The 20,935-nt window shown below is 44.4% G+C and overlaps 1 protein-coding gene across 2 annotated transcripts in view; it reads right to left on the reverse strand.

The window, feature by feature from the left end:
- The window catches only part of TYK2 (tyrosine kinase 2), a 597,160-nt gene that overhangs the window by 116,387 nt on the left and 459,838 nt on the right, over window positions 1–20,935 (reverse strand). For both annotated transcript variants that reach the window (XM_085600754.1, XM_085600753.1), the window contains exons 18-19: window positions 9,090–9,241; window positions 8,431–8,581 (exon numbers count right to left, since the gene is read on the reverse strand). In XM_085600754.1, coding sequence (XP_085456880.1) covers window positions 8,431–8,581; window positions 9,090–9,241 — 303 coding nt within the window. The remainder of the gene's footprint in view (window positions 1–8,430; window positions 8,582–9,089; window positions 9,242–20,935) is intronic.

Consider the following 20,935-nt stretch of genomic DNA (forward strand, 5'->3'; position numbering starts at 1 on the left):
TACTGCTAGAACCTAGTTCACAAGATAAAAAAGACGTCATCCTTTGCATAATGGACTGCAGGAAGAAAGGCAGAGCGGTGAGGGAGGGAGAAAGAGCGAGAAGAGGGAACTGGAACGGAACTAAAGAATGCATATTTGTCCTGAACTCCCTCTGAGGCGGAAAGCCGGAGGTTTTTGTAACTGCTACGCACTGCTTTTAAAAAAACTATCACTTTAGTTGTTTTAACTTCACAAAACTTATCCAGGCTCACCTGTGCTAAAGCGCTGCCTCCTAGCGCCAGCCAGACCCTCAGACACGAGCAACGCCCTCACCGCCAGCGCGGCAAAGGTGTAGCCACGCCCACTGCGAGGCCACGCCCACCAATCGGAACGAATACAAAAACGCTTGACAGCGCAACGAATCCTCATTGTCCTGAACTCCCTCTGAGGCGGAAAGCCGGAGGTTTTTGTAACTGCTACGCACTGCTTTTAAAAAAACTATCACTTTAGTTGTTTTAACTTCACAAAACTTATCCAGGCTCACCTGTGCTAAAGCGCTGCCTCCTAGCGCCAGCCAGACCCTCAGACACGAGCAACGCCCTCACCGCCAGCGCGGCAAAGGTGTAGCCACGCCCACTGCGAGGCCACGCCCACCAATCGGAACGAATACAAAAACGCTTGACAGCGCAACAAATCCTCATTGTCCTGAACTCCCTCTGAGGCGGAAAGCCGGAGGTTTTTGTAACTGCTACGCACTGCTTTTAAAAAAACTATCACTTTAGTTGTTTTAACTTCACAAAACTTATCCAGGCTCACCTGTGCTAAAGCGCTGCCTCCTAGCGCCAGCCAGACCCTCAGACACGAGCAACGCCCTCACCGCCAGCGCGGCAAAGGTGTAGCCACGCCCACTGCGAGGCCACGCCCACCAATCGGAACGAATACAAAAACGCTTGACAGCGCAACGAATCCTCATTGTCCTGAACTCCCTCTGAGGCGGAAAGCCGGAGGTTTTTGTAACTGCTACGCACTGCTTTTAAAAAAAACTATCACTTTAGTTGTTTTAACTTCACAAAACTTATCCAGGCTCACCTGTGCTAAAGCGCTGCCTCCTAGCGCCAGCCAGACCCTCAGACACGAGCAACGCCCTCACCGCCAGCGCGGCAAAGGTGTAGCCACGCCCACTGCGAGGCCACGCCCACCAATCGGAACGAATACAAAAACGCTTGACAGCGCAACGAATCCTCATTGTCCTGAACTCCCTCTGAGGCGGAAAGCCGGAGGTTTTTGTAACTGCTACGCACTGCTTTTAAAAAAACTATCACTTTAGTTGTTTTAACTTCACAAAACTTATCCAGGCTCACCTGTGCTAAAGCGCTGCCTCCTAGCGCCAGCCAGACCCTCAGACACGAGCAACGCCCTCACCGCCAGCGCGGCAAAGGTGTAGCCACGCCCACTGCGAGGCCACGCCCACCAATCGGAACGAATACAAAAACGCTTGACAGCGCAACGAATCCTCATTGTCCTGAACTCCCTCTGAGGCGGAAAGCCGGAGGTTTTTGTAACTGCTACGCACTGCTTTTAAAAAAACTATCACTTTAGTTGTTTTAACTTCACAAAACTTATCCAGGCTCACCTGTGCTAAAGCGCTGCCTCCTAGCGCCAGCCAGACCCTCAGACACGAGCAACGCCCTCACCGCCAGCGCGGCAAAGGTGTAGCCACGCCCACTGCGAGGCCACGCCCACCAATCGGAACGAATACAAAAACGCTTGACAGCGCAACGAATCCTCATTGTCCTGAACTCCCTCTGAGGCGGAAAGCCGGAGGTTTTTGTAACTGCTACGCACTGCTTTTAAAAAAAACTATCACTTTAGTTGTTTTAACTTCACAAAACTTATCCAGGCTCACCTGTGCTAAAGCGCTGCCTCCTAGCGCCAGCCAGACCCTCAGACACGAGCAACGCCCTCACCGCCAGCGCGGCAAAGGTGTAGCCACGCCCACTGCGAGGCCACGCCCACCAATCGGAACGAATACAAAAACGCTTGACAGCGCAACGAATCCTCATTGTCCTGAACTCCCTCTGAGGCGGAAAGCCGGAGGTTTTTGTAACTGCTACGCACTGCTTTTAAAAAAACTATCACTTTAGTTGTTTTAACTTCACAAAACTTATCCAGGCTCACCTGTGCTAAAGCGCTGCCTCCTAGCGCCAGCCAGACCCTCAGACACGAGCAACGCCCTCACCGCCAGCGCGGCAAAGGTGTAGCCACGCCCACTGCGAGGCCACGCCCACCAATCGGAACGAATACAAAAACGCTTGACAGCGCAACGAATCCTCATTGTCCTGAACTCCCTCTGAGGCGGAAAGCCGGAGGTTTTTGCAACTGCTACGCACTGCTTTTAAAAAAACTATCACTTTAGTTGTTTTAACTTCACAAAACTTATCCAGGCTCACCTGTGCTAAAGCGCTGCCTCCTAGCGCCAGCCAGACCCTCAGACACGAGCAACGCCCTCACCGCCAGCGCGGCAAAGGTGTAGCCACGCCCACTGCGAGGCCACGCCCTCTACAACCAGCACAAATGTGCCGACCTCCCCAGCGCAGCGGACGAGCGCAGCGGGAGCGCCGTTTGCGCGCCGAAGGCGCGCCTAAGGCAAGCCCGTCTGCGCCCGTCCGCGCACGACCGGGCTTAGGGCCAGAACCCCTGCCCGATTTACTTCACCCAACTATAAGGTACTCCCGTAGAGATCTATTGAGCCTCAGACCCCCTCCACCCTCCTGTGATTACATCCATAATCTCAAGGGACCCTTCACTTGTTGCTCCTTTTGCAAACCACTCCAGCTCACGCTACCAACTAAACCCAGCAAACCCGCCACCCTCAACCTTGCCTCTCTAAATTGTCGTTCACTTCCAAAACATGCGACTCAGATTGCCGACATCATAGAAGATCATGGAATCGATATATTCTTCCTCACGGAAACATGGCTCGGTCCTCATTCACAATCAGACATGGTACTAGCAACACCACAGGGCTACTGTATTCAATCCCTACCTCATCCTCTAGGCAGAGGAGGCGGTGTAGCTATCATCCATCGAGAACACCTCCACTGCAAAACCCACGACGCACAGATTACCGACGCTGAAAGTCTGCATTTTACCGTCACACTCAACCCAACCACTTCTCTAACAGGACTCCTCATTTACCGCCCCCCCGGCACCCCGGGCCCCTTCACCTGCTCTCTTCTGGACCTAGTCACAACTCAGGCCCACTCCTTATCAAACTATATGATAGTTGGGGACCTAAACATCCACCTAGAAGACCCGGACGACTCGGTAGCCAATGATCTGATTCAAGATCTAGCGGCCTTCGATATCCGTCTATTAAACTCCGGAGCCACCCACATTAAGGGCCAACTATTAGATCCTGTATTTACCAGCTCGCTCTCAATGCTAGCAAAGGAGGCCCTTCCCCTTCCCTGGACAGACCACTTCTTGGTCCCTTTCCAATTACCTGGAACCTTCACGAAAAACCGTACACCCCCTACCTTCAGCAAGGATAGGACCTGGCCCAGACTCTCCACGGACGAATGGGCCCAGACCCTTGAAAAAAACATCCCTGCTCACGCTGAAGACCCAAATACGGCAGACAGAAGATTCAGGGACTGGATTACCGTCTCCCTAGACCTAGTACTCCCACTCAGAAATAGGGAAAATAAAAACGGCAAACATGGCTCAGCACCATGGTACTCCGCAGAACTAAGAACACTTCGCAAAAACTGCAAAAAGGCCGAACGACTCTGGAGAAGGACTTGGCAACATGCCAGCAAAGTAGCCTACCAGGCCACGGTCAAACTTTACAAAGAGGCCATTAAATCAGCCAAAGCTTCTTACTACAACACACGAATACAAGAAGCATCCAATTCAGCCCGAGAATCCTTTTCAATCGTCAAAGAGCTGACCAAGGTCCCCACCACCTCTCCCTCCAACACCCCCAAAGTTGACAGAAGTAATGAGCTAGCTAACTTCTTCAACGAGAAAATCACCCGCATCCTGACCTCCCTCCCACCCCCCAGCTCCCCTAGCTTCACGGAAAGTAGTACCTCCCTCGAACAGACTGAAAGCATCTGTCGTCCTTTGCTTCAGACTTTCCGACCTGTCACCCCCGTAGAGGTTGAGCGAACCCTAGTAAAAATGAAAAGTGGATCCCCTTTGGACCCAGCCCCTATAAGGTTCCTCAAGACTGTAGCCTCAGTAATTGTGCCTACTATTACGGACCTTATCAACTGCTCGTTTACCCACGGAACCGTCCCCGACAGCTGGAAGAGTGCTGTGGTCAAAGCACTCTTAAAAAAACCCCAGCTAGATCCATCGGACCTGTCCAACTATAGACCAATATCCTTACTCCCGGGCATTAGCAAAGTCACCGAGAAACTGGTAAACATCCAACTGTCCCAGTTCCTTGAAACGAATAAACTGCTCCGACAATCCCAAACCGGATTTCGCCCAGGCCATGGAACGGACACCGCACTCCTCGCAGTGATCGAAGAGGCAAGGGGCTTACTAGATTCAGGGGGATCAGTGGCAGTGATCCTCCTGGATCTAAGTGCAGCCTTTGACACGGTCAACCACCGTGTCCTTCTGCATAGACTGGCAAATGCAGGACTTACCGGGACAGCTATCAAATGGATCGAATCCTTTCTCACAGGACGCACTTTTCAAGTGTGGGACGACAGCCATCACTCATCCACCCTCCCACTCACCAGCGGCGTCCCCCAGGGCTCTTCCCTAAGCCCGACGCTTTTTAATGTCTATATGGCCCCCCTCGAGGATGTGGTAACACCATTTAACATCAAAATGGTGAGTTACGCTGACGACACCCAACTAGTCGTCTCCTTGTCCCAGCTGATTGACCATCCTGAAAATCTAACTAACTGCCTCATAGATATCCACAACTGGATGAATGACTCATCACTGAAATTGAATGGGACTAAGACAGAGGTAATGCTACTCGGCAAGCAATGGACAACTATCCCCCCTACACTATGGCCCGATGTGTTTGGAGAAATTCCCCCCCCCTAAATCTGAAATCAAGACACTCGGGGTGTGGCTTGAGCCACAGCTTACGATGAAAACCCAGGCAACCAAAACCTCGGGCATATGTTTTGGACTCATGCGCACGACCCGTAAAATCCTGCCCCTACTCCCACCTATGTCCAGAAAGCTTCTTATCCAGGGTCTAGTGCTGTCCCGCCTGGACTATAGCAATCTGGTCTATCTGGGAGCCCCCGAGGCTACCATCACGAAACTCCAGCGGACACAGAACGCGGCAGCACGCATGATTACCAACACCCCCTCCAGAATATCCGCCAAGCCAGCCCTCAAAACCCTGCATTGGCTCCCCGTGCGCCAAAGGGTGCACTTTAAAGCAATGTGTACGACACACAAGCTTTACAACGGATCTGGTCCAGCGATCCTCAGTAAAATGATCACACCTTATACAGCAACCAGATCACTACGATCTCAAAATGAGAATCTAGTCTGCATCCCCAGATTCAAAAAAGCCCGCACAGGAGGTCGACAATTCTCCGTACAGGCGGCTAAGGGCTGGAACGCACTCCCTCGAGCCCTCAGACTGGAATCCAACTACCTTGCTTTCCGCAAAAAACTAAAGACCCATCTGTTTCCCAAATAACTCCCTTCGACCGCCTTCCCTCTCATTAGGATTTCAAGTTACATAGCGCGGGGATGCCCTTGGGTCACCAGGCGCTTTAGAAATCGCTAAAATAAAATAAAAATAAATAAGAATGCGGTTGTGAATTCCTTTTCTTAAAAGGTTCCTTTTCTTAAAAGTTCAGTCTATGTCATTGAAGAAATGGAAACATTTGGGCCCACAGACTCTTGAACAAGTTTAAACCTCTCTCAGAGGATTGATAAAATATACAAAAAATGCAGATGGGAAATCGATTGTTTTTAAACGAACGCTGGATCTAATTTTGAAATTAAAATATGTTTGGAAAGGTAAAGGCGAGAGCAGCATTTGTTAAGTTTGCGCCCCGCTGCTGAGGAGAACTGCATTAATGTCAGCCACCGATGGACTTCCAATGAAAAGCAAAACACGTCCAGACAGAACTTCTGTTCCCAATAAATCAGCGGGAATCAGAAACCTCACTAGAGCCTTTGATCTCCGATTCCCTTTTAGACACAGAATGGGGGACGGATTGAGCCCAGACACCAGGACGAATGAAGAAGCACGTACAAGACAATTCACTGCCACACTGAAGTCTCACGCATTCCACTGTGAAAACATACATGCTTTCCCGGAGGAAATAAAAAATGTTAGTCAGCAGCAAAATGCTTCTATATATTTGTTATAGCGCCTCTAAATAATTCTCCAGGGAGAAGTTAAACATTTAAAAAAGTAAACAAGCAGAAGGGGTGCAAGAGAAAATCGGGTGCCGTGCTGAAACCAAAAGGATGGCGCCCATGCATATAGCTGTGTGTTCCTGCAGGACGCTCCCTCGCAGCGGAAATGAATAATTACAAAGCAGATGAGTGCCGGTGGTTCGCGACGGGAGGAAATGCGTTCAGAAATCGGGCTGCATAATTTCCACTTCTGATTTATTGAAATTCTATTTATAAAGAATGCAGTGAGCTGTTTTTCAAGATGTGTGTTCGAATATTCAGTGGCTATGTCAGAGACCGCATTACACACAACAAGCTGCTGGGAGAGGGAATGGGAGGAGGACGTGTAGGGTGGACGCAACAGGCAGACTGTCTGGAAGCTGAAGGCAGAGAGCTCTGTGACTGAACCGAGCTCTTCACAAAACAAGCGCGCACTGAAGTTGACGAGGAGGGAGTGGGAGGGGGGAGTGGGGGCGGGCACAATGCAAATGGTGTGCCCTTTGATGTCCTCAGTGGCCTCGCGGCTCACTGACGGACATCAAAGGGGCCGCGAAGTGATCAGGCAGTGCTTTTCAGGCTGCCAAATGGTGCGCGCGCCCAGCGCACATGCACTGTATTTGGAGGCCTGAAAAGCACTGTTTGCACTTCCAAAACTCGCTTACTATAAGTCTCGCCAGAACAGCGCTAAAGCGCTGTCTCAGGCGAGACCTAAAAAACAGAACCTTTTTTAGAGGAGTGACCCGTGCAACATTTCCAGGGCAATGGGCTTTCATATCAACCAAGGACAATGTGACAATGTGGTTCTGGTTTACCGCCCCAAAAACTGAACTCATTGAAACTAACACACTCAGCCTCCACACCTCCACACAACCTGATCATACCCTGGTCTATGATGGAGCTGGTTGGAAAGGTGCAAATAAGATTACCGAAAGGTGCTGTAAAGCAATACCAACGGATGGCTGTGTGCATAAAAATACTAATGCACAATAACCATTAAAAATACCTGCCTTCACTAAATGTAGTACACTACACCGCAGTGATCATCACTCCATAGAGACAATAGCCTCTTGTTTGCAGGCATGGCTTCTCTCGCTGTGTGCAGTGGTACAGTGCATCATCTGGAAGAGAGGCCGAGACTAGTGTCTCCACTGTTAGGAAGCAGGGACCTTTATGCCACAGGAAGGACGTGTTTTCTCTAGCTCCGTGAATACAAATACAAAGGAGATAAATAGCGATGAAAACTGGTTTGCACGTCGCTTTAAGTCTGCAATCGGGCAGTTTACTTACAGCCCATTGCTGCAGTGGAAGAAACAGAGCACATCGGTGGCCACATCTAGACAGAGCATCAGGTGATTCGTGTTCATTTATGGTGTGTGCCTGTATATTCATGATCTCTGCCTGGGGGCAATGAATGCCACAACGTCTACAATTGTGAGAGCATAAGCAGTGCAGTGGAGAGGGGTTTTTCTTTATTATTACCTACCTCTCCAGAAATACATTTTGGAAGGGGGATTCAGGGTACAAGATGTGCCACTCACCCTACACACAGCTGTGAGAAACATCAATCAGTGGCTTGATATAATCATTATGCAACTGTGATGGAAGAAAGGCGCATTGCAAGTGCCTTACTTAGGTGATTGCAGATGTGGGAGATAAGGGAGCTAGAGAGTGGCCATAAATTAGCATATTAGTTATGCAAGCATAGCCATGACACATTGGACACAGGAATTCCCGCTCTTGTTCATCCAATCATTACTGAAGGCAAAATAACTTGAAGTGAGGAATTCCTTGACACCTTGCTCATGGAACAGATCGACAGCGGCACCTCAAAGATGCTCCTGGGGAGTGTCGGGGATACACAATGGAGCACCATGGAGCTAACCTGCATGTTTGCAAAAAAATGAAAACAAAGAAACTCCAAAATTCGTATTGACACTTAGTACCATAATAAATAAGGGCACGTCGCATTGCCACACTCAAATAAAATGAAACCATTAAATAAGGAAGACATGCGTTAAGAAACAGAAACACAATGAAGTCAGCGAATCTGCTTACTCTGTGGCTGAAGTTGGGTCAGCTCTCGCAGAATGGTCCGAAACGAAGGCCGCTCCGCGGGGTCATAGTTTAAACACTTGCTGATCAGGTTTGCCAGTTCTTTGTAGTACGGCTCTGGGAGACTGAGCTTCTTCTCATAGAACCGTTCTTTCTGTACCAAACAGATACATTTAATATTTTGGTGTGGTCAACTAATCAGAAAGCACGACATGTTTACTATCAAATAGCTGCCACGTTTCCCAGCTGCTGCAGTTCAGGTTTTTTTCTTTGCATTCTGGCACTTTAGTTCTAGTTTTATAATAAACAAGACAACAAGTCCCAGAATACAGATAAAGCTGAACTGGACAATATGGACCTTGGAAAAAAGGGTTGCTATCAATCTTTTTCAACAGTGCAGTTTAACCTCACTTGCAGTGCTAAACAGTTAATGCCTCCTAAACCTCAACAAATAGCAACACAAACAATGGGTGGGAGCCTGGGTGATGGTGTACTCTCTTAAGGCAAGCGAACACAGGCATCTCCGAGCCACAGTATGAGCTTAGTCGTCTCTAGGCTCAAATAGCCATCTGACCAATGGACCCTACCCTTCCCATCAAGGTTGCACTGTATCCAAGACGGAATCCCAGCAAAAGAGAAAATAGTAAGCACATGCAACCCACCTCCGATGGAGTGCGCTCTTTTAGTGGAACTTCTCCATTGAAGCAGATCTCAAGTAGCGTGGTCCCAAAACTCCATTTATCCGCAGCGGTGCTCAGTTTGGTAACATTCTGAACACACTCCGGTGCTATCCAGGGTATTCTCTCTACACGTTCTGACCAGAAAAGAATGAAGCCGGGTTACAAAGATGACCTCCTACAATGGCCATAAACTTAAGCAAAGCAGCCAATATTACAAATTAGAATACTTGATATCTGCAATTCACAGTTATTTTAGGAATTAGAACTGGTTATTGAGGCCAATATGCCGTATAGCAGGAGGAGGTTTAAGCAACAGGTCAAATTCTACCAAGAATCACATTTAAGTGAACTATTTTTAGCATTTTGGTGAATAATTTTTTTTATATAAAATAATGTATGCGGGAAGCCATGCTCTATACAAATGTCACTTGCGTCAGCCAGCAAGGGATGAAAAGACTACAGAATTGAAAATAAGGCTGCATGGTGTCCTCTTCAATCTCAGCACTTGAAACCTCATCCCATGGGCGATGGATTATTTTCACTGGCAGCACCATTGATCCAATCACCCATAGAGCAGTCCAGACTGAGAGTCCAAAACATCTCCAGAGGCAGGCAAAAGCCACAACAGACAATGCAAGAATCTTCCGTTGACATCTAGGGCAACCCCAAGTTCTGCAGCAGCTACTTATGGGGAAGCAGCAAACAGTAGGGTATTAGTCGTGGAGTCAGATGGAGTGAAGAGGGGAAGAAGGGCAGAATGAGATTTCTCACACATGCCTCAAACAGTCTGAAAAGAGGAAGGCCTCTTTCATGGTACATCTAAAAAGTAGTAAAGGCACCATGTACTAGTATTGTAATGTATTTCTCGCAAATAACATGAAACTGGGCGCTAACAAAAAGACATCATCAAAATAAATTACCCACTTATTACAAGCGGTTGTTCAATAAAAGACTTGTTCTGTCGGAAAAACCTAAAAAAAAGCTGGACATAAAGCCAACTAAATAGAAAGGCCTGTGGTGTAAAAACTGTGTGATAACAAACCTGCTCACTTGGCCTTTGTTGCTTAAAAACGGCAATGCCAATTTCCTGATATATGAAGTAGGCCAGGAACGTTTGTGTTTCTATACAATGAGAATCTGAGCTTTACAGGGGCAACATATAGGAGAGTGAATTTGAATTGGTGGATCGCTGTAAAGTGTTTAAAAACATTCCATTCTCTGAACGTATAGACAATATTTGATGACTCAAGAGGAATCACTTTGCAATAGCATTTCCTTTATTTGTTGTACCACCATGCACCTCAATCTCATTTTCTGCATCTCTTTGCCCCTTGAGTCACCCCGACTCCCACTACTGAGTATTTTCTGAAAGAAGATTGAAGCGTATTTCTGTAATTAACATTTTATTTATGTTTCATTTAAACAATTTGAAGCGCACACATACTGTTAAGAAACTATCTTGGGTTCGGCTCTGGCAAGCCTCAAAACAAATGCTGCTCTTATGAAGTTTCATTGATTTTCGTGATGCAGAAGTTCAGGAAAGTTGTCCCACAACATGGGGCTTAGTTCAAGGAATGTCTGCTTTTACAGCTAAGGTGTATTGAGGTGTGTTGATTCTTACATGGATTATATTACTAATACAGAGGCAGTGTTGTTCAGACATTTCTCATTATCTGCGAATTTATGTTACTATGACTGTGAACACGCGTAGATATATGCAAACAAGGTTACACCACAACACGCCTTTCCCAATAAACTAACAGCCTACAGTCAATCCTGCACAAATCAACACCGTTCTAACCTCCTACTTCAAACAGCTCTCCAACAAATGAATCATTTTAAGAGAAGGTAGCCAGATGTGTAGTGCCTCTCCCTACAGATATGGATTCCAATCCTCCCTGACCCTTAACAGAAGTGTTAATTATTACCCCATATGTAACGGTCTGCCTTAGTGTCCTACCATTATTGATAGTGATGGAGCAGGTAAAGCAACATTTTGTATACCTCCTCTATTTGCATGAAAATACTAATTATATAACCTACTTATATTATAATTTGACTAACTGTGTGATGTTTTATACTAATCAACCTTTTGCAAATTTTGTAAACACCAATTACATGTGGGACCTATTGCTATTTGCATGGCAAAATAACTCTAATAACTAAATTATGTACGCATATTAATAGCAGTACATGTGGTAATAGGATATCGCATGATTTATGTTGCTTATGTGACATTTGCGTTCCCGTTTTGGATCGTAAAGGTGAGTATTATTGCTTTAAATGTCGCGAAAAGCTAGGAAAATACTAATACATAAAGGGATTAGTGAGGGTTTAACATTAGAATCTTCATTTCTTTGTATTAATTACTCTTTTGTGTTTGTTTAGCTTAAGTTGGCATTTGGGCCTACCAAAATATGGCGTCCGAAATGGAGTTCAGAAGTGGCCACCGTCTCGTAAGCGCGATGCCTACTGCGCAGACTCTGATGGCTCCGTAGACCTCCAGGCGACCCCAAGTCACAGTGTTCCTGGTCAAGGATAGGAACATGGAGGACTTTCAAACCTCAGTCAGTAAAATCTGGTCTAAATGAACAATTGGGACATACGAGCAAATCTTCGACAATGTTGCATAAGGGCAACATGGACAGAGGAAGTGAACCAGCAAAATCCATGAGAAATCAGTGTAAAAATCGGACGTTCCCAATCAGCCAATCACCTGTCTTCTTAGCCTAAGAATGTTTCATGTTATCCCGAAATGTATTATAAAAAGAGCAGTAGAATAGGGAGGAGTTTAGAATGGAGATTGATTGATGCAGATGCTGCCTTCTTACTCGATGACCGCAAATCTCTATTGACCCCACAGGCGATGACAGATGCTTGCACGATTTCTGGTCCTTTGGAGATCTTTGGGACTGTAACGTGCTGAGCAAAGAACTTTTGGACTTTGAGCTTTGGCCTGCTTTATTTGGACAATTAACGGCTAAATTCGGTTATGCAGAGCCAAATGAATTAGAGAAAATCCAGATAGCAAGAATAGGTAAATATAAATGTCCTGCGATTTGTGTTAATTGAACAAAATTCTAAACTTTGATCGACCAAAAATGCTAATATTAATTGCAAACAATATTTATATAAACAAATATTTGATTAACAGAAAGTAAGAGTTTGTGGTTTTTCAATGAAGAGAGTAGAGGATTCTGAGTTCTAAATCACCATCAACCAGTCCAACTAATTGGTCCGTCGACCAAGTGGTGGAGTGCCTTGATGTTTAGGGTTAGGAATCTATAGGTGATGAATGCTAATATATATTCTGTAAAATAACTTTTCTTCTCTATAGGTAATAAGGTACCCCCCACATGTCCAGCGCGAAATCATCATCCCTCCTGTGTGCAGACTCGTGAGTGGAGACGTGTGAGTGTTGGTGTTATGGGCCCCACCAATGACTGCGTGAGTGAATGAGCTAGTGTGACGTAGGGTCTGCGACGCAGGGAGGATAAGTTGTAAAATTTTGCCTTTCTCTTTTTCCTCCCCGGTCTTGCGCTGAATCAATAGGAAACAGAACATGAAAGGTAGGGTGGAGGAAGTAGAGGATAGGTTCAGGATACGCGGGAGAGTTTGTTGTCAGTATTCCTGCTTGGTAACGTGGCAGTTTCTGGGGTGAGTGGGTGCCTACATGTGCATCTATGTTAAAACTCGCCTTTACTCGTATACAAGAGAAAGAAAGAAAATCCCTTTTCCTGGCACAAACTTTTTTACAACTGAAGTCATTCAGCTACTCAGTTGGATTATCATTGCATTATTCAAATTTGTCACCGCATGAATTTATGCTGCACATACCTTTAACACAAAGAATTGGTATTCGGCAAGCCAAGCGGTGTATGTGAGCCCTGTTTTCAGGATCTTACAAAGACACCACCCTGCAATGCTGCCATATGCAAGAGGCAGGTTTATTTCACAATGGCCCTTGAATGGGAACGGGCACTTGCAGGTCTTGCACCATCATTGCTGAATGCCCTGCTCAGGCTACAGCTCTTGGTAATGCACATGCAGTGGTTTAATATGAGCCAGTGACTGGAAGTGGGGCCCACCGGTACTCAATTGTGGGTACCTGGACTTGTTATTCGACATCAGACTCTGACCCTGAGCAACAGGAAGAAAGGTAGAAAAGGGGAAAGAAGTAGGAAGGGAGAAATGGACACAAAGAGTGACAAAATGAGAAAGCAAGGATTAAAACAAATTATCTGCAAGAGTGAGATAAAGCAGGACAGGGGTTCTAAGGTGATGGACGAAAGAGGCATTCTCACCACCTTAGAACTCCTGCCCATTTATCTCACTCTTGCAGATTTTTCTTTTTATCCTTGCTTTCTCATTTCCTATTCTCTCTCTTTAAACAAGACTAAACAAACTTAGTATTCCGCAACTCTGACATTTAAGAGCTCCGATAGCGGGCTTCTGAGAAAAGTTTTGGGCCCCGGTAGTTAACCTTTTAGAAATCAAGGACTGAGCACGCAGCACGTGCCACATAATAGGAGAAGGAAGTAAAGATTTGGCCACGCAGAAGGATTTGAGTCAAATACGGAAGAAATCAAGTTGCCAGGGAACAAGGCAAAAAAGCAATTAAATATAGAACAACATGGCCTACAAACATCAGAAAACCCGCACTGAAAGGAACGCTGTATACAAGGCACAGGTAAAAACGGTCAAAGTACAGGCAACTAAGCAAAGCATTAAAGTGATGGCAGAAATCTGGTTGCTTCACCGAGGAGTACTTATCATAAGAAGTTTAAATGGCTCAAAATGACAATTCCCTGTGACTATCATTCTAAAGAGCAGACATCTTTCATACATTCATAGTCTGAATATTTGAATATTCTATGTTTTCAACCCGGGAATCCTTTAGAGTAATTAATATAGCGATGTACAATAAATCAAGCAATGACATTGAAAACATTCATAAACTGTATGTAGTCTGTCAACCTCATTTTATGACCTGAACTCAGGAGAAAGTCAGATCTACTTCACCCAGAGGGACAAAATGACATTATTTTCATAGCACGTCAAGAGCATATATAAAGGATCCTTATGAAAAGGGAGGAGGGTGGGGTGCATGTCAATCTACAAAAGGTACCAGAGCTGGAGAACATTTTCTTCTCCATCACAGTATCTATACTTCAAGAATTCACATGCTTGAATGAAGATTAACAAAGAAGTATCAGGATTAACAACGGTTGGTGAGAATTTGGCTCACTTTAAGTAGACCGTTATCAAACCACCCCATGTGCCATAGTGGACCATGCTCTGGCCTGTATGACAAGGCAGAAGTGCTTGGAGAAGGAGTTAGCAGCATCCCAATTCAGTGTTCTGCAAATGTCCTGTAGAGGAACCACAGCAAAGAGAGGTGCCCTCACGCCTCTGGTGGTGTGAGCCCTGATGTTGCTAGGCAGTCATCCTCCTATGGGGGCATAAGCTTCCATAATTCTAGACACAATTAACCGAAAAATGTACTGCTTTGCATTTGTTACATTGCCCAAAAGCCCAAAGGAAGTTCTTTATTTTGTCCACATAGAACTTTAAGCAACACTTAACATTAAGGAAATGTAATATATTCTCTAATGGCTAAACTGATTGAGTAGAAAAATGCTGCTAAATAGATTTGTTAATTCACGAGAAATGATTAGGGAATTTGGGAAATGAACCTCCGGTTTGTTCAAAAGATAACCTTGTCAATTCAGAAGTGTATGAATGGCTCATTTGCTGAAAGGGTTTGAATCTCATGGATTCATCTTGACAGTGAGATTACAATAAAAAAACACTGTCTTCATAGTTCTATGCACCCATTCACATGGAGCTTTCCTTTATGCTGGCAAAATATGTTAAGCTCCCATGACTGAGCCAATTTTGATGCCAGGGTAAAAGTGTGGAAGAGTCCTTTCAAACTCTTTGATAATCTTGTTGAAAATACGACAACTGTCGTAGTCATCTAAGATGCCTAAACACTGAACAAAGGTGACATCTTACAGAAGAGTATTTAACCCTAATTTAGCTATATGAAGCAAATAGGGGAAGAAATTATGCTAAATCTTGTACAACGGATCCAAGAGATTAGAAAATACCTATATTACAAATCAGGTTAGTATGTATTACATAGTAGAATGTGCTCTGGACACTTGTAAGACCTGTTTATACTCATATAGAAGTTGGGGTTCCAAGTCTAAGGTCCATGGAATGTGGTAAATTACTTGACCTTCATCTTGTGACCGACTTTTGAGTCTGGTTTGGATTGGATCAGCATTTTCACTAATATCTCTCATGATTAAGAGAATAAATGCAGCATGGGCCAGCCTAGAGTGGCCTGTATCATCAAGCAATGCTCTCTTGGTATAAGCAAAATCTGATGAAATTCATACAGGAATTAGTTGATCCAGTGCGTTGAAAAGGTCTGCCCCGGATCCTGGACTCTTTCTATCTACTGCTAACTAATGGGAATGTATTCTTCTAGTTGGCTGCAACAGGTCCCTACACTGAACCCCCATCAATGAAAGATCAAAAGAAGCTAACTCTTGGCCATTTCCTGTTAGAGGTTCACTGGTACTTGCCTGCTCAGCACACCTGCTCATGCACTGTCTGTTCCAGACACCTGCTCCACTGAAATGCCCACCTTTTCCTGACTGCCCAATGCCAACAACACTGTGCTTTTGAAACCAACAGGAATGGCCTGTTCCTGGTTTCTTTGTGATCTGCACTATTAAAGGTACATTGCATTTTCAGATGATCACTTGGATGTTTTTCACTTGAATCAAGAAAGCTTAGACAACTAGTCTGACAGCACCAGAGACACCACATGCCACTGGCATGTAGAGTTTGCTAGTGAACCCCCATACAATCAAGATGACAATGGCTGCAGTTTGGGTGGTAATAGTGTCTGTCCTGCAAATATGTTTCATTGCATTCTCCACCACTAAAGAGCTGCCTTTATTTGAGATGTGACTAGAATGTGACCATTCCAATCTACTTCCACATGATGTCACTGTTTGTTCATGTCTTCTAGAGCTGGTCTCATTCACATCTAGCAGTGTACTACAAGTTTGATACAGGAGGACATGCAACCTAATAGTTCTTTAAATATTCTGCCTGAAATTGATTGCTGGTGTTGAGCATGACAGGCCAAAGACACACGTTTTTGACCTCTTTCTTTGGAAGAATAAACTTTCATTTTGCTTATAACTATTTCGGCTCTCAGGAATAAGATGTCCATTATTGGTAAAACAACGGACTTACTAACATTGATGGTTAGACCCAGTGCTGATGAACCCCCTGCACTGCTTGCAGTGCCTTGATGAACAAAGATGGTTTAATTAGCTAGTCTTCTAAATATTGTTAAATAGCAATGGCGGCCGGCACAGATTGAAGGTAGGGGGGCGGGGGGACATGGGGGGGAAGCGGGTAGAAAAAATAAAATAAAAAATAAAAACATACCTTCTCGCCGCTTCTTCACCGCGTCTCTCCTCCGTAGTCCTCCCTCGCTCGGCCTCAATAGGAAGCACACCTAGGCTCCCAGTCAGCCAATCCCAACGCTGCCTTAGCAGCGTTGTGATTGGTCTGAGTGCCGGGCCTGGCATGTTCTCCACGTAGGCTGTAATGCAGCCTGCATGGAGAACATGCAAAGTGCGCAAGACTGTTTTGGGCAGCGCAAGAGGGTCGGCCAAGCATTCACTGCGCAGTTAGGAGGGTGCTGCCTACTACTCCTCCCCTGCTCTCGCGCCCCCTCACGCAAAGCTGCGAAAGTAGGAGAAAATAAAATAAGAATAACGCAAGTTATTATCATTTTATTTTCCAATTGTTTCACTGCAAATAAGCAGTGGGACGACGCTCCTCCTTCTTAGTGGAGGAGTCGCCACTGGTAAATAGAAAAATCTTCATATGGGAGATGATATGCTATATGGGGCATGTCTTTTGTAAATATGTTTGAAACAGATTTGGTCCAAACTGAAGAGCTTGTAATTGGCATAGACATTCATATAACCAGAAACACAAGATGTTGAGATCGGTGTCCTCTAGGTCTACAGAGGCGAGGAACTCACCTTCGTATAAAAGGGTAGCGCTAGGGTAGAGTAACCATGTGGAACCCTCTACTTGTCTGGTATTTGATGAGATTCCATTAATCCAGAACTGGCTTTAAATCTCGCTTAAGAGCAGGTAGAACATGAATTAGAATCCCTAATTATTATGTTCCCTTGGGCCTTCTTCTACTGCATCTTGTCCAAGAAGCTTGAAGATATTGTCTTTCAAAGTCAATAATTGCCTGCAAATTTCCTTTTGTGGTTTTAGAGAAGGGTTCTCCAGAAATTCTAAGGTATGCTCTTTTTGCACAATGTCCAACATCCACCTCAATGAGGTTAAGACCTACCACTTCGGTACAAAAGTTAACCGACCCCCATCGTTGGCAGGGTTGTGAGGGGAACAGAGATGAGCTCAAGTCAGGCTAGCTTGGACTGATTTGGCATGCAAGATGATGTACTGCCTCTCTTTCTTTTAACAAGATGCCTTGGCCCAGCAAATGTCTTTGTGGTTGGTCATAATGGTTGTTTCTCTGAATTGACTGTGACGTACCTCTTAGCTATGCTCATGCTCTCCGTGACAATCTGCAGCATTCCGCGGTTTTTGGCTCGATTTGGCTGGGCTCATGGCACTCTTCACCCCTCCCTCGGGTAGGCTACGCCGTTCTTGACCACTTGTGCAGCCCTACAATCCCTGGACCAGGGCTTGGCTCTGGCCCCTGACTCTAGCAATTCGTAGGTGGCCTACAGGCTTTTTCATGGACTTTTTCATGGACTACAGGCTTTTTCATGGAGGAAACTGGAGGTGATGGAGGAGGAGGTGGTGTTTCCTACAGTCAGTGAAGGAGGAGGAGGAGGTCGCGATTCCTACAAGTGTGTTGTAAGTGCCTCATAAATCAGCTGCAAAAGATTCGCAGAAGTGGATTTCTGAATGGCTTTTAGAAGTGAACAAGGAAGTGGACACTAGAAACAGTAATTAGTCCAAATTGATAATATAGGACTCTAAAGCAATTCCAAAGCGGACTGAGTGTGCATTAATCACTTTAGAAAAGAAAGGACTGAAGAGCGTTTGTGTAAAGGAGAAGGCCGCAGTAGCACAAAGCCTTGTTATACTAAACAGGAGATGTAAGCAGAGCAGGTCATTTTAAATCTTTGTTCAAAATTATTGATATGTTTGCTTCTAGTTATTGACTCTAATTAGTGTTCATTGTTGACTGCCAACACTAGAAAATTCCTGAGCACTGCTGAACATTGTATAGCATCTATACTGGGACTAGAGGATAATAACAAGGATAGAGGATAAAAGACAAGTAGTAATTTCTAAATACCCACTGGGAGAATCAAAATACCTATAATAGCTGAACAAAACTGTCAAAAAAATTCTCTGATCAAGAACTATCAAAAACCACTTACAGGGAACAAAATTATTTGAATGTCAAACTAGTCCTTCCCTAAAATTCAAAGCATAAAAGAAAAGGTGAATGGACAAGAGCTAATTCTACATATCAACTAACATTTGCCAATTATTTTAGTAAGAGCTCTGGGGGAGTTCGGCTGGAAAGACTTTTAAGGATGGCTTTGTCTGAAAAGTAAGATTAATGACTAAGTTTTATAATTCGGATATCTCTTTTATAAACACAATATAAGTGAACCAATAACCATCACTCCAGATAATGGAATTATACATTAAATTCATGTGGAAGATATTGTTCCTGAAGACTGCCGTTTGCCTGATGTAGCAAACAGTAATAAACTTCATAAAAAGGTGCAGAAACGACTACAGAATCATTTAACTCAAGCAGTACTCTTTTAAAATGCAATGGAATTTGTGCAGATTTATCAGACTTATTCTTCTCTACCTTCTAACGTGAGTCTACAGAAATACGGCAAGTTGAAAAGCATACTGCACAGATACTTAATACTTTACATCGAGTGATATGTTCTATTTCACAGCTATTGAAACAAGCATTAGCATAGCCAATAGGTCTCGCCTTTGGGACCTTATAAGTGTTTAGCCATGCAACAGTTGCATAACTAAATACTTATAAGGTCCCAAAAGCGAGACCTACTGGCAATGCAAAGCGGCCGTGCGGCCACGAAAGTGATCGCGATCACGATCAAACATCAAAGCGGCCGCGAAAACGAAAGTAATGGCGGTAAAGCGCGCGCGCCCGCGCACATGCACTGTGGCTCTAGGCTGGCCTGGTAGCACTTTTTGGAACCCTCTCAATAAGTCTCGCCAGACCAGCGCATGCGCTGGGTCAGGCGAGACCTAATAAAAATAGTGGATAGATCAGGTTACAGGTCTTGAATATTAACGCTTATTCTCAAAACACTGTTGGAAGCTGGCAATGAGAGTTGATGGTGCACACATTAACAACCAACAACGGTACATTACAAAGATAAAGTCAATGTATAAAAGAAGAGGAGTATGCTTGATAGATCAGTAATATTGGGGATGAGACATAGTATAACAAGCATTGGCAAAACCAATAGGTATTGCCTATGAAGAGTAAGAATTTTTAAAAAATGTGCTTCATTTGTGATTTCCGAATTCTGAAATGTCTGTACAGTTCATTTGAAGACATGTAAATGTTGTAGAGTGCTACAAAAAAGCCTTTACTTTCACACCACCAGACTGTCACAATAAAGCCTCCCACTTTCAAGTCAGAGAAAAAAAGTAAACACCAAGCACCCTGGAAGACAGAGCCAGACATTTGACCTCTGTCAAATGCACAGCACACGTGACAAGGAAAGAACGCTTTTTAAAGGGCTGTTTACAGAAAGAGAGCACTTGTGGGAGAACACAGTAAAAAGACTATGCTCCACTGGAGGGACAGAGACATGCTGGAAAGTCTAAAAACAACAAAACCAGATAACAGAAAGCAAGCAAATGTGAGTTACAAACTACAAAGCCATTGATAAGCAATGGGAGAATGAATTCACAGGGAAGCTTTCAAAATGTCCCCAAGAATTCTTTTCGCAACTAGACAGCTCTGCTGTCTGGTAGGCTTCAACCTAAAAAATGTTATGTTAAATCGCCAGAGGCTGGCAAGGATATTTATTCTCAAACTGATGTGAACAACAAACCTCACTATCCTATATTTAATACTACACTACAGAGAAAGCAAAAACTCTAAAAACAGACAGAATAAAATGTGAGTAGTAAAGAGAAGATGTCCATGAAAAGAAGCCATTACAAAACGCATCCTTCTAAGCTCATGTTTAAGCCGATAACTCCTGGAATGGAAGAGGTCGCCTGGTTGTAAATATCATTAAATCGCCCATTATACAAACATCTTCACAAAATACATAATATGAAAAGGAACATGTCAAGAAAATATCAAGAGAAGAAAGAAACATCTTTCGTAAGAATGTACTAAATTCAGCAGCGCCAACTTTTACTCATAAGGCAGTGACTGATTTTAACTGTACGATCATTGCTCAATAATTATATCGACATAAGATGCCCAATTCTGATAGGCAGGCTAAAAAGGATAGCTCCAGCCAGTTAATACAATGTTTAATGATTTTATCAATTTATTTGAAGATAATAACTGTAACAGAGTTGGAGTTCTAAAACACTTTAATGAATTCCTTCACTAAATAGTATTACTAGCAGTGAGTTTAAATAATTTAGTGCTAATAAAAAACAGTACAATTTACTTATGGCCAGGGCAGAATGTGTTTCTAAGGCAGTAATGAAACTAGACATAGAAAACGTAAAACATCTAAATAAAATGGGGATTGATCAGCTACCAAAGGTGCAGA

Source organism: Triturus cristatus, chromosome 4_2 (assembly GCF_964204655.1).
Source record: "Triturus cristatus chromosome 4_2, aTriCri1.1, whole genome shotgun sequence".
Classification (NCBI taxonomy): Eukaryota; Metazoa; Chordata; class Amphibia; order Caudata; family Salamandridae; genus Triturus; species Triturus cristatus.